Source organism: Pongo pygmaeus, chromosome 8, assembly GCF_028885625.2.
Source record: "Pongo pygmaeus isolate AG05252 chromosome 8, NHGRI_mPonPyg2-v2.0_pri, whole genome shotgun sequence".
Taxonomy (NCBI): domain Eukaryota; kingdom Metazoa; phylum Chordata; class Mammalia; order Primates; family Hominidae; genus Pongo; species Pongo pygmaeus.
Genome location: NC_072381.2, coordinates 88,660,199 through 88,675,732, shown reverse-complemented (window position 1 = coordinate 88,675,732; position 15,534 = coordinate 88,660,199). Strand labels below are relative to the sequence as shown.

At 33.9% G+C, this 15,534-nt stretch overlaps 1 protein-coding gene across 4 annotated transcripts in view; it reads right to left on the bottom strand.

Annotated features, from left to right (window-relative positions):
• PCDH15 (protocadherin related 15) overlaps positions 1–15,534 on the bottom strand; it is a 1,016,126-nt gene that overhangs the window by 272,538 nt on the left and 728,054 nt on the right. For all 4 annotated transcript variants that reach the window (XM_063669967.1, XM_063669968.1, XM_054435813.2 and 1 more), the window contains exons 16-17: positions 14,391–14,470; positions 3,765–3,858 (exon numbers count right to left, since the gene is read on the bottom strand). In XM_063669967.1, the coding sequence (XP_063526037.1) occupies positions 3,765–3,858; positions 14,391–14,470 (174 nt within the window). The remainder of the gene's footprint in view (positions 1–3,764; positions 3,859–14,390; positions 14,471–15,534) is intronic.

Sequence of the window (15,534 nt, the reverse complement as noted above, 5' to 3'; positions counted from 1 at the left end):
TTTTTGTTGTTGTCTGTGTCTTTGGGGTCATAGCCAATAAATCCCTGACAAATCCAATGTAATGATGCTTTTGCCCTGTGTTTTCTTGTAAGAGTTCTGTAGACTCAGTTTTCACTTTAGGTCATGAATCACTTTTGAGTTTGTTTTTGCATATGATGTTAGATAAAGGTCCAACATCATTCGTTTGCATGTAGAATGATCATAGCACCCATCTTAAAAATTATCTGACCAATTAAGTGAAAGTTTATTTTTGGATTCTCTATTAAATTACATTGGCCTGTATTTCTGTTTCTATGCTAGTACTACTCTGTTTTGAGTACTGTAGCTTTGTAGTAAGTTTGAAATCAGGAAGTATAAGTTCTCCAGCTTTGTTATTTATTTTTCTTTTTGGCTATCTGGGGTCCCTTGAAATTTTAAGGATAAGTTTTAGAATAAGTTTGTTTTTTTAAAAAATTATTTCTACAAATAACATCATTGGGATTTTAATAGAAATTGCAGTGAATCTGTAGATTGCTTGGGAGAGTATTAACATTTTAAAAATATTAAGTCTTCCCATCCATGAACATGGGATATCTTTCAATTTAGTTATGTTTCATTTAATTTCTTTCCAAAATGTTTTGTAGTTTTCATTATAGAAGTCTTTTATCTCCCTGGTTAAGTTAATTCCTGAGTATTTTATTCTTTTTGATGCTATTGTAAATTGAACTGTTTTCTTAATTAACTCATTCGTTTTCAATCTATGAAAATGCAAATGATTTTGTGTGCTGATTTTGTACTCTGATACTTTGCAAAATTTCTTAGTTCCAACATTTGTGTATGTGTGTGAAAACATGAAACGTGTATGGAATCATTAAAGTTTTCTATATGCAAACTCATATCACCTCTAAACAGAGATAACTTTACTTCTTCCTTTTCAAATTGGATCTTTCTCTCTTTTTTCTCTCTTTTCTTTCTTTTTTTGCCTAATAGCTCTGGTGAGGACCTCTGATACTATGTTGAATACAAATGGTAAAAGTAGACACCTTGATCTGAATCTTCAAAAAAAAATTAGAATCGAAAAAGTATAGTTTTATCTATATCTCTGATAGCTAAAAAAAAATAAATTACATGAGATATGCACCTTATACAGATTTTTCAACAATCATTAACAAAGTAAATTTAGAAAAGGACAGTCAAATCAAACTTCCTCCATACTGTTTACAAATAAGCTCACAATGACCAATAGAATGTGACCTCTTATCTCTATCATCCCCATTTTGAGATGGTAGAGAAGGTGTATTCTCGTGATAAAATTTTCAAACTCATCCTGGCAATTTGTTTCACACAAATTGCTTGTTAACATTTTCATTTAAATAAATTCCATCCACCTGTCTGTGTTTATTAAATATCTGTTTTAAACCACATGATTCTTAAGTTTAAAAGGTTAATTTTACTGTAATTACTAAATATTTAGATAAAAAAAGTGCTATTAAGACGTGAGAATATTATTTTTATATAATCACTTTTTTTCTTCAGGAACCCACTGTGTATGCCTACATATAAGTATATCCCTAAAATTATATAAATGATGGAATTAACTGAATAAACTTTTGTTCGAAATCTAAATGCTTTCTACTCTACTGATATTCTCATTACAAACTTTATAAATGAACACAAAATTTACTCAGAAAATCAGAATTTTAAAGCGAAATGAAACCTGAGTGATTATAAGAATGAGGAAACGAGGACCTAGAAATGCTAAGTGTCCTTCCAAGGAGAATTAAAATATACAAATAAATTACTGAACAATGAATTAGAGAGAAGAAAACTACTGATTTTAGCCCAGAACTTATTTTGGTTTTAAGCAGGCAAAAGTATTATTAGTAGATTGTGACTGTTTTCCTTCCATCTGTTTCCTTGTCTAAGAAATTTTAAGGACAGACTTAAAATGTTCTAGCTAATATTACTGCCATTAGTTTCTGATTTATAATGTGACATATTTCAAAGCTATGTATTATCCTTTCTTTTTTCCTATTTTAATGGTTGACCTGAATGCTCTTTCTTAATTTCACTTCACTGTAATTATACCTCTGAATCTATGCTAAATAATTTCTCCTCCTCCTCCTTAGAATATTTTCTCTCACTTATTGCCTAGCCGAGTTACCCTCTAAACTTTCATCATAAGTCAAGTTCTTCAATTACTTCCTCCAGAAACTCTCACTGACTTCTTTACATACATCTAACACAGACATACTGTAATAATTTAGGGCAGGCTGGGCGCAGTGGCTCACGCCTGTAACCCCGGCACTTTGGGAGGCCAAGGAGGGTGGATCATCTGAGGTCAGGAGTTCGAGTCCAGCCTGGACAATATGGTGAAACCCTGTCTCTACTAAAAATACAAAAGTTAGCCAGGCATGGTAGCATACGCCTGTAATCCCAGCTACTTGGGATGCTGAGGCAGGAGAATTGCTTGAACCCGGGAGGCAGAGTTTGCAGTGATCTGAGATGTTTCCATTGCTCTCCAGCCTGGGCAACAAGAGCGAAACTCCATCTCAAAAAATAATAATAATAATTAGGTGGATTGCTTATATAAAAATTAGCCATAGGTTTTATTTACTTTTCTATCATCTAAGTACCTATTATCCTCACCGTTTTCTAAAACTGTTCTGTTTATTTTATTATATGTATATGTATGCTTATTTATGTAATGTATGAAAAATGTTAAATAGCTCACAATGGACAGATTGCAATTACCAAATTTAATTATTTCTATTTATCTCACTTTTAGTTAAGATGAGAAAACTATTCAGGTATCAATTTTATATTTTTATTATAATAAAATCTCAGAAATCCTCCTAAAATAAATATGAAGAGTACATTATTATTGTATACTTTCAGCCAATGTATTATATAGATTAAATAGATCATTTTAAGGAACCAGGAGATATGTTGATATTTAAATTGAGTGAGCCTTGCTTATCAATCTGTAATGGGTTTGAATTATTTCTAGACAATAGCACTGAGTTGACACATAAGCACCTGATTGAAAAAAAAAGAATCACCTAACACATGGCATAGAAATGGTGAAAATAATTATTAACGATGGTAATATTACAATACATAGAAAGTTGGATGCTGGTGGTTGTGGATGAGATAGTTCAAATAATACAGGCAAGTGATTTTAAAGCAGTTCAGAATGTCTAACAAGTTTTTTTATTTTTAAAAGTGAGTTTTAGGTCCAAAGGAAATAGAATTCATCTTCTTTGGAATTATAAGCCCATTTAAATTATTAGATAACCAAGAATTACTTAGGATTCTTACTGCTACTTACAAATGCCTGTGGAAACAAGCAAATCACTTTCCTAAGTGCTTAAAGATATTTATCCAGAAAATCCACTCTTTCTCCCTGACCCTTAAAAAAATGACGCTAAGTGAAACAGGTTCCAACATAATAAACTGCCAGAACACATTTCATGGTGCAGTGCAAATGACAGACACAATAGAATACCTGTTAGAATAAAGTAGATTTCATTTTCCCTACAAGTTAGGTGAGAATGCTGATCTCAAGTATCTGTTCTGTCAAGTCAAAGGTTGCAGCACAATAACAAATTCAGAGTATAGGTGCATGTATTAACAGCCTGTTGGAGAAAAGAGCACCACTTCTAGTAATTATAAGAAGTTGCTCCAGGTGAAAAACATTAATTCATGTTTGCGATACATTGTTTAAGACTCTCTCAGTTGCCTTAATACTATTTTTAAAACCCCTTCACAGGGAGCATACTCACCCCATCTGGCCTGCCATCTGAAGCTGTGATGATCAGAATGTAGCGATCAGTGCTTTCCCTGTCCAGTGCTTTCCCTAAGGTTAGAATCCCCGTGCTAGTGACAAAACAAACAAACAAATAAGACAAAAAGAGATATTACGTCACGAGGACAGTCTTCTTAGTATAGAGAATTACTTTTGATAGTTTTTTTTCCCCTCTCAGTAATCATAGCTTGAGTATTTTAGATGTATAATACTAAGATTCATCCTGAAAATTGAAAACAGCTTTTAAGGCTGTCAAATTTCTTAGCAGTATCCATGAAACTGACACTGAGCTGATTTCCTACCTTCCAGGAAACAAAACATAACAAAACTGTGCTTAATTCATTCCAAGAAGGACAGTATCTATCTTGTTTTTGATTATTTCAAGAGAAAAGACTTCATTATTCCTTAGCAGTCTCAGAATTCTTTGAGACAAGGAATGGTTTCTTATAACTAATCTATATCACCTCCCAATTTATGTCATATATATGTCCATTATGAAAATGCAAAAACCCATCTAAATGTTATCTCTGACAAACTCTATGGATAAAAGTTTTTCTTTTTTCTTACTTTTAAAATAACAGAGGCCGGTTGTACAAAATTGGAAAATAGAATTTTTTAAAATTACAGAAATTATTTTTTTTGTAATGTTTCTTTTTGTACTTTATTATAACTACATTTAAATACATGATTGTTTCAGAAGAGGAATCATTCTGCATATTTTACATTTTTTAAGAAAATATAATTGTATTAGAATTCATGTTCTTATTTTATAATTTGTTTAAAATCCGTTTTGTGGCTACACTAACAATTTTAGTATTTTGTTACTCTTTGGAAATTTAGCTGTTTCTTAATTTAACTGACATATAATGGGAGATTAACAGCACTTGGGAAAACTATTGCACTTAGAATATTTTTAATACTTACTCCTTATCTTTTCACTGTTCAGAATAAATGTTTCCAAATATTTAAGACTTTATTCACCCATGTAATTTATTTTATAACAGTTTGGCTTGCTCTCTAATGTAGGTTCTACATTTATTTCTTAAATTTTACATCTGATATTGTACACATTTTAATTGAGCCTAACAAGTATCCACTGTGTAGGAGAGTTTATCTGAATATAAGACGACATTAAAATATGTATCAAGTCCAAAACATAAATTGTTTCTAATGGATAAAATGCTTTCATTTTAAGGTAAGTGCTTTTATTGTAAAGAAAATTTAAACAATTCATATCACATATGGTAGTTGAGTACAGAGAGTCAAAGCCGATGAATCAAAATAAGAATCACAGTTACTCCATTTGCTTATTATGTTGTGACGGCTGACATTGACTTTTTAAAAAGTTCTGAACTTATGGCATGCCCATGAAAAACTGACTTTGCTTCCTGTACATTTTAAAAATGTTTTGTCAAAATAATTGAAAACCAGTTTCCAGAGCATGTTCACAACAATTAAGTTTGGACCAGCTTCCTACAGTACAGAAGGTCCAGATAATCCCATTTTAAAATTACATTAAATGAGAAAAGTAAGACATGTATTTCTTCTGAGGCTTATTCACAAGTGTCTTAAGAAACAGGAAAGCTGAAGACCTAGCCATGGTATAATAAGAGAAAGAAAGAAAATTGAGTTACCATTTTCATTTCGTTTCTTCCCTCAGTTAATTATCTATATTCCTCCTTGTACATTAAATTAGAAAATTACTAAAAAGTATATTGTATATTTACGATGAATTACAAAACTCACGTGATAACTGAGTTGATTTCCTACCTTCCAGGAAACAAAACATAACAAAACTTTGCTTAATTCATTCCAGGAAGAAAAATATCTATCTTGTTTTTGATTATTTCCAGAGAAAAGATCCATTATTCCTCAGCATGTTCAGAATTGTTTGAGACAAGGAATGGTTTCTTATAAATAATCTATATCGCCTCCCAATTGTATATAGTATTTGGAATACATATATATGTATACTCTATATATACTACTTAGAATATATAACACTATATGTATTATTCCAAAAATACTATATGCTGTGTACAATATAGTATACAGTATATTCATACTTAGGGCCATTTTAAACACAGCTAATTGTCTATGGTCTGGTGATTATTACAGAGGTAGTTTTTATGTAATATGCGGGCCTTGTGACTCAATGTTGTAGGCAGTTGTGTGGTATATTTGGGCAATGCAGAAGGGGAGAAAAACAGGCAGGGTATTTTGGGATTCATAGCTGAAAGGCTAGTTTATGGGTATACATGTGCATCCTTTTATTAAATCCAAGAAATAGCTCACAAAAAGTCTTATTACCAGCTAGATGGAGGCTATCAGGCCAGGATACATTGGGGTACATTTAGTAATGCAATACACCTTAGAAGTCCACATATTAAAAATACATAAGCTTCTTCAATTGATAAAGCATCAATAATACTGCTACTTAAAATTATATAGGATGGAAAATACATTTCCCAGGAGTGATGTCAGCGGAAATGGAGAAGACAGCTCCAAGAGATGGTCTCGCCACAAAACATCAAAAAATCACAATTAAGCAGGGACCTTCAAAAGCAAATTTGATGAAACTCTGGAAAACAATCACAGGTTTATAGCAACCGGATGAGGGCAGAATTTCTTTTAAAAAAAGATAAATCAAATATGGTGGAAGAACCTTGTGGCATTTTGACTTGTCTTTATCTTACAATCTCACTGGCTCAGAGCGGCCTTGAAAACATAGGTGAACATTCCCAGTTTGACACTATGGTATTTGTTTCTGGAGGGAGCAGAGCTACCCTTATTCACAAAGAACTGTGGGGGTCTATTCTAATCTGTCTGGAGACTGCCTGAAGGAATGATTCATGGCACTTATCTTTGTTTCATCAAACTTGGAAATCACTCAAAGCAGAAAAGCAGTGGGCATTCCTCAGAAACATTGTAAGGCAGGGGATAGCCCACAAACACTTGAGGCATATAATAGAGTGCCAAAAACTTGCCAGGAAAGTCTGGGTAAATAATTTCATGGAAAATTCAGGCACTCAAAAGTGTACTGAGGAATACAGAATAATAAATATAATTGAGAATTCATAAATATACCCACACATCTACAGTCAATTGAGTTTCAACAAGAATGCCAAGACCATTCAAAAGGAAAGAATAGTCCTGTCAACAAATGGCACTGGAACAAATGAAAATCTATATGTAAAAGAATTAAGTTAGACTACTTCACTTCATACGCAACTATTACCTCAAAATGGATCAATGATTTTTCTAAACACAAGAATTGAAACCTGTAAACAACACTTAGATAAAAACTAGAGGTAAATATTCATAATCTTGGATTTGGCCATAGATTCTTAGATATGATACCAGATGCATGGGAAGCAAAGGAAAAAATAGATATACTGAACTTGGTCAAAACAACAACAACAAAAAAACCTTTTGTGCATCAAGGGACATTACCGAGAAAGTAAAAAAAACAACGCATATAATTGGAGAAAATACTCACAAATCACATATCTGGTAAGAGTCTTATTTCCAGAATATATAAAGGATTACACAACTTAACATCAAAAAGAAATCCCAATTTAAAAATAGGCAAAATACTCAAATACACATTTTTTCCAAAGAAGATATATAGGATATACAAATAATCAAAAAGCATATGAAAATATGTCATTAGTCATCAGGCAAATGCAAATCAAAACCCACAACCAAGTATCACTTCACACTCACTATGATAATTATATTTAAAAAAAGAAACAAATAACCACCATTACTAACAACAACAAAAAAAGAAAATAATTGTTGGCAAAAATGTGAATAAATCAGAATCCTCATATATTTCTGGTGGGAATATAAAATGCTTCAATCACTGTGGAAAACATTTGACAGTTCCTTAAATGGTTAAAAACATATAATTACACTATTCCCCAGCAAATATATTCAGTATATACTTAAAAAAGCTGAACACAGGTACTTAAATACACGTACATATATGTTCACAGCAGCAGTATTTGTAATACCGAAAGGTAGAAAAACAGCTTAAATGTCTATCAATTTATGAATAGGTAAACAAATTGTTGTATATGCATGCAATGGAATATTATGTAGCCATGAAAAGTAGTGACCTACTTGCACATGTTGCAACACAGATGAATCTTGGAAACATTAGGCTACAAAAAAGAAGCTAGACACAGATAGTCACACATTGTATGATTCCATTTCTGTAGAATATTCAAAGTAGGTAACTTGATGAAGCCAGTAAACAGATTGGTGGTTGCCAAGGGCTAAGGGAAATAAGGAATAGGGAGCAACTGCCAAATGGGTTCGGGTTTCTATTTAGAGTGATGAAGCTATTTTAGAACTAGACAGAGTTGGTAGTTGCATGAGTTCTGAATCTCCCAAACAACACTGAATTGTTCACTTTAAAATGGTTAATTTTGTGCTATGTGAATTTTGCCTCAATTATATAAATTATATTGCAGAGAATTTTCCATCACCAAGCTTTTGGGCTTGGCATACTCAATTATTTTAGAAAATAGGGTTTGCCTAACCATAAAAATGGTGTTCAAACACAATTTAAAAATTTGGCCGGGCGCGGTGGCTCACGCCTGTAATTCCAGTACTTTGGGTGGCTGAGGCAAGCGGATCACAAGGTCAGGAGATGGAGACCATCCATCCTGGCTAACACAGTGAAACCCTGTCTCTCTCTTTTTTTTTTTTAATTATTTTTTAGACAGAGTCTGACTCTGTTGCCCCGGCTAGAGAGCAATGGCATGATCTCAGCTCACTGCAACCTCCACCTCCCAGGTTCAAGCGATTCTCCTGCCTCAGCCTCCTGAGTAGCTGGGATTACAGGTTCTGTGGGCAGCTTATTTAAAAGCTCTGTGCTATCAGTTTTCCCTTCTGTCAAATGGGAAAGTGAAACCCCATCTCTACTAAAAATACAAAAAATTAGCCAGGTGTGGTGACGGGTGCCTGTAGTACCAGCTACTCGAGAAGCTGAGGGAGGAGAATCGCTTGAACCCAGGAGGCGGACGTTGCAGTAAGCCGAGACCATACCACAGCTCTCCAGTCTGGGAGACAGAACAAGACTCCATCTCAAAACAACAACAACAACAAAAAATTATCACCTGTAGTCCCAGCTGCTTGGGAGGCTGAGGTGGGAGGATCACATAAGCCTAGACTTTTGAGACTAGCCTGGTCAACAGAGTAATACCCAGTCTTAAAAAAATTAAACAATGTAAATAGAAAGTAGTAGAGGATATCTACTTCCAAACAAAACAAGCCACTGAATTTAAAACCTGCTTCTATAAGTAACTGTTTTTCAAAATTCCATTGTTTATTAGGAAATACCGACGCAGCATCATTATAAACTAAGATTATCTCACATATTTCATGATGTATAGGCTTTGCTTATTTAAAATTTTGTTAAAAATTCTACGGCTTGTGACAGAACATTTATACTTGCAGGTGTCTGAGCCTTTGACAGATTTATCATGTTGCTTTTGGGCACTGAGTTTCAGGCTTTACAATGATATTTAGAGAGATTAGAGTATACTTTAAAATGTATGGTTGCTTCAGGTTTGACATGGCGTTTCATATTAAATAGCAATTAGCAATTAACAAAAACATACTAATAAAGGGAGCTAGGTATTGATAGCAGTTTGGGGAAAAGATGATGGTGGCATGAACTAAGGTAGTAGAGTGAAGTGTAAGAAATAGTTTGATTTGGATTTATATTTTGAAAGTAGAGCTGAGCTGTCAGGGAATAAAATAAATATCATCTTTCTTACATATTATTTAATTTTCAATATAATCATAAAATTCAAACTGATATGAAAAATACAATTGAGCATTACACGTAATGTCAAAACAAATTAATCACCAAAGAAAAAATTAAAATGCAAGTGAAGAAAAAAAATTTTAATAGAATTTGGACCAGAGATGGAGATAATTTTTGAAATTCTCTTGTTTAGCACTGATTTTAAGTGTTGGCATCACAGACCCCATGCTTCAGTGATAACAATCCATAAATATTTGAGAGATGGCATTTCCTCAACCTCCCTTAATAAATAACTATACCATTAGGCCATCATATTTATAAGGGAAGTTGCCATATATCTTATTTAAACGTGTACTTATTTGGGGATGATTGCTGAGTGAATATTTGCTAAATCCTATGCCACTGTCAAGACAGACACTATGAAAAGATACTGGAATAATGCATTGTATTACAGAATCATACAGATATGGCCACTTAATATATGACACTGAATGATTTTTATAACCAATGTTTGTGATTTTTAAAAAACCAACACTTTTTCTTTAAAGACCCAGTTTCTTTCTTGGCTGTGTGACCAAGCCAATTTATTAAAATAATCATTCAGTACTTTGCAAACACATACTGACATTAAGATGATTATTCATTACTACTAATTTTTTAAAGGAAATACAAGAAAATTTTGGCATACTTTTATTTCATAAAAGGAAAGTAAAGTAATGGTATTATAATGATGCTTATTGAGAGAATTTGCATTATAGCATAAAATAATATGGTATTTAAAGTATACAATAGACATGTAAATATTTTTTCATTTTGCTTTAAGATATAAAATATAACCCAAATAGCATATATTGAAGTGTCTGATGAGGTAGAACATTGTTTATTTTTTTAGCGTACCTGTCTTAGTCCATTTGTGTTGCTATAAAGGAATACTTATGGCTGGGTAATTTATAAAGGAAATAAGTTTATTTGTCTCACAGTTCTACAGGCTGTACAAGAAGCATACTGCCGGCATCTGCTTCTGGTGAGGGGCTGAGAGAACTTCCACTCATGGCCAAAGGTGAAGGGGTGCTGGCGTGTGCAGAGATCACATGGTGAGAAAGGAAACAAGAAAGGAGGGGTGGTGCCAAGCTCTTTTTTTTTACAACCATTTGTTGTGGGAACGAATAAAGCAAGAACTCATTCATTGCCTTTGGTAACAAGCCATTCATAAGCAGCCTGCCTCCATGACCCAAACAAATCCCATTAGGACCCATCTCCAACATGAGGCATCAAATTTCAAAATGAGGTTTGGAGTGTCAAATATCCAAACTATAGCGGTACCTGGATTGTTCATATCCTTGAAAGTTATAGAGAAGTGGTGGTTCAAATTTTTGAACATGAATCTCGGAAGTTTCAAAGAAGGTGGCAGTTGAAATATCAGTTATTGTTCTCCATTTCAAATGCATTGAAATGTATTGCTAGTGGTTCAGGCTACTCTATAAATATCAATGAGAACAACAGGAATGAGGTGGTGGAAACAAAGTGACCATAGGATAGAAGGCAACGGGCCCAGTGTACAGGACCCTGAATCAAGAATGAACATCAAAAGGGATCACACAACCATTACAGGGACATGTTCTGCTTTAGCTTTCCTGGAAGCAGTTTGTGTCTTAAGGAGATGTCTGTCCAGGTTGACCTAAGAGCTTTAACATTAAGAATCATGGTCAATTTAGACTAAAAGGATTTTGCATTGACATAATTTACACCTTTAAGAGCCTCTGTGATCCAGCCATTATCTTTTTCATTCCAAATGCAGAGATGAGAGGAGCACTAGAGATATAGGAAACCAGTGCATTTAGATAATTTATTTGGCAAAACTAGTAGCTCATTAGATTTCACAATCAGCAATTGAAAAATCTCTTGGCATCAAGGGAAAAACAGGAATAGAAATTCTTAAGAGACCTGGGCTTCCTGCTTACCAGAGCAGGTAAAAACTTCATTGTTGTCTTTTTCTTTTGTTGACAGCTTTGTTAATGTTTTAATTCAGATATCATAAAATCCACCAATTTAAAGGGTACAATTCAGTGGTTTTTAGCATAATAGCAGAGTTGTTCAATCATCACCGTAATCACTTGTAGAACATTTTCAACACAGTATCTATTAACGGTCACTCCCCATTCTCTCCCACTCCTCATTTTCAGGCAATCATTGATCAACTTTTTGTCTTATAGATGTGCCTATTATGAGAATTTTATACAAATGAAATAATATGTACTCTTTTTGCGCCTCACTTATTTCACTTAGCATAATATTTTCAACGTTCATACATGTTGTAGCATGTTTCAGTACCTCATTACCTTTTACTGATGAGTAATATTATATTATTACAGATAGGCAACATTTTGTTTATTCCTTCCTCTGTAGATGGATATTTGACTTGTTTCCACTTTTGTACCATTATAAATAATTCTTTTATGAACTTTCTTTGTGCAAACTATTATGTAGATGCACGTCATTTCTCTTGCATATGAGCAGAATGCTGGCTTATGCGGTAACTCTGTTTACCATTTGGAGAAAAGGCCAGTTCTCCAAAGTGTACTCATATAGTTTGAATCCATGTCCTTGGCCCAAATCTCCTGTCGAATTGTCAGCAGTGTAGGAGATAGGACCTGCTGGAAGGTGATTGGCTCATGGGGGCAGTTTCTCATGAATGGTTTAGCACCACCCCCCCTTGGTCCTGCTCTCTTGATAGAGTTCAGGAGATCTGCCTGTTTAAAAGTGTGTGGCACTTCCCCTCCCTCTCTCTTCCTCCTGCTCAGGCCATATGAAGTGCTGACTCCCCGCTTTGCCTTCAGTCATGACTGTAAGTTTCCTGAGGCCTCCCCAGAAGCAGAGCAGGTGCCAGCATCATGCTTCCTGTATAGCCTGCAGAACTGTGAGGCAATTCAACATCTTTTCATTACAAAATACTCAGTCTCAAGCATTTCTTTATAGCAGTGCAAAAACAAACTCACACATGCACATTTTACATGGCCGCATACATTTATGCAGATTTCAATATCTCCACATTCTTAGTCATACTTGGTTTTGCCTTTCTTTATCACTACAGACACAAAGTATGTATGAAGTCAAATCTCTTTACAGTTTTAAATTGCATTTCTCTAATGACCAATGATCAGTGATCAAGATCATATTTCCATGTGCTCATTGGCCATTCACATATCCTTTTTTAAAGAAATGTCTATTCAAATATTTTGCCCATTTTAATTAGATTATTTCTCTTTATTAAGTTGTAACAGTTCTTTATGTATTCTTGAGGCATGTTTCACACCATATACATTATTTTAAAATATTTTCTCTGATTGTAGGTTGTTTCTCACTTTAGGATGGTGCTCCTTGAAATACATTTTTAAAAATTGATGAGACCCAATTTATCAATTTTATCGTTAATCTTTGTGCATTTTGTGTCATATCTCAAAATGTACTGACTAATCCGAATAATGAAGATTTACTTCTGTATTTTCTTCTATGTGGAATGCAGTTTTATCTCATATATTGCAGTTTATGATCCTCTTTGAGTTCATTTTTGTGAATGATGTGAGATAAAAATTCAAATTCATTCTCTTGCATGTTGTCCCAGCTTCATTTGTTGAAACAAAGTTCTTTCCTGATTGGATTATCTTGGCCCCTTTTTGAAAATCAATTGACCATAAATACTAGAGTTATTCCTGGATTCTTAAGTCTGTCCAGGTGACTTATATATCTATCTTTATGCTAATACTACACAGCCCTGCTTAAAGTTTTTCTTTAACATTTTTATTTTCTTTAATGATGATTGTAAATTGTAGCTAATTTTTGATTTCTACATCCCTATGGGATAAAAATGAAAACAGTTAAGGCTTTTTATTTTTCAAATAGAAGTTTACTTCTCTGTGGAAAATACTGTTCTTGTCTATAGTTTCCCAGGCATTACTAACTCATGTTTGTAAAATTCTATTTAACGTGAAATTTCAGGTATTTCTGAGAAGACTAATTGACCAGCACATGGTTCTCTTGTTTTGGCATTATGCCCCACATGTTCCTGAGTCTGACGTGGCAATGCATTCATTTGTCAAAGTTTTAACTTTATAATCATTGGCCAAGTTTACATTTCTATTCTTTCTGAAAGTAAAACTATTCACAGGTACACAGGAAATATCAGGGAAGTGCCAAGCTCTTTGGAAACCAGCCACATGTGACAGCAGAACAGCTACCTTGCTATTGCAAAGGGGAAGCATACAGTTTCTCTGAAGTCCTAAATGCCTCCTTTTAATGCCTGCTCCCAGTTTTCTCAATAGTTATCATTAGCAATATCTCAGATGTATTCAGAGAGATAAGTAGAATGACACTGATCTAGACTTCAAAGAAGTTTGGCATGAACATGTATTTTATTTCATTTTCTTTTTTTTCTTAAATATACCTATATTAATCTGAAATTGAAGGATGTGTTTGTAACCCATCTTGCCTACAAGACTCCCTTTGGATACACAGTTTGGTGCTAAGTAACCCTTTGTAGTAAGGTCCTTGTCATTATCAGCAGCTGACAACTTTAAAAGGATCTAATTAATCCCAGTTATGCCTTCCAATGAAATGTTTCCACCTCAGTAGATTTTACCTAGTAAAAATGTTAAAAAAAAAAAACAGTCTCCTGGGTAATATTTCTGGGCTCAGAATTATCCTCCCAGCTACCATTAAAATTCATAGAAAACAAAAAGGGTGAAAGTCTCTGATTAGAAATCTGCTTTCTTACTAACAGTACATTGCTGTACATTTTTTTAAGGTAGGAAATCATTTTTAACTTACGTTTCTGAAAGATTAAAAACTCTCTGAGGATCTCCATTCTCAATGGCATATGTTATTGCATCTCCCTCTCGATCAGTTGCCTTCAGAGAGAAAACATAATTCAATTATCAAGTAATTGATATGGCACCCACTCATTACAGAGTAATATAAAAGCTTGAAACTAATAGCATAGAATGTCCATGACACTGTTAAAGAACAAAGATTAAAGCATGGCCTAATGGCAAGGTGTAAAATCAAACACTTCATATCTGATCCATTTCTGAATATGTAATCCCACCTGGTGTGGAAATAATCATTTTCCCAAGGTTTACTTATTTAATTAACTTAATTAATGAATTTATTTTATATGTCTGTTTATAATTTAAATAAAAGCTGCTGGCGGGGCACAGTGGCTCAAGCCTGTAATCCTAGCACTTTGGGAGGCCAAGGTGGGCGGATTACCTGAGATCAGGAGTTCAAGACTAGCCTGGCCAAAATAGTGAAATCCCGTCTCTACCAAAAATACAAGAAGTTACCCAGGTGCAGTGGTGAACACGTGTAATCCCAGCTACTTGGAAGGCTGAGGCAGGAGAATTGCTTGAACCCGGGAGGCAGATGTTGCAATGAGCTGAGATCATGCCACTGCACTCCAGCCTGGGCAACAGAGCAAGATCTTGTCACACACACACACACACACACACACACAAAAGTGCTAAACTATGTTTACAGTGTCGATAAAGTGTTTAATGTATATTCTTTTCTTTTTCTGTTCAGAATATATCAAGATAATAATTCAAATCAGTCTAACTTTCTGGTTAAAAATCCTGAATTTATAGCCACAAAGCATGACTTCAAAACTGGGCTCCAGTTGTCCTATGTGATTATTTCTGTGTATCCATTTCTAAAACGAGGACTATATAACAATACAAATGTTAATAGATGTTGAGAGGTTTAATTGAAATAATATATATCAAGGCACATAGACTAATATCTGGTACATTGTAAGCTTTCAATAAATATTAACCTTTTTGTTGGTTTTTCTTCCCTTCAACACCCAAGTTGGAGAAGAAAACACATAGTTTGACTTTGAGTTCTGAGTTTCTCTTGCCCAAAATAAAGATGCTCTTGTTTTATGGCACTGAGGTCTGGAGTTTGACCTTCAAAA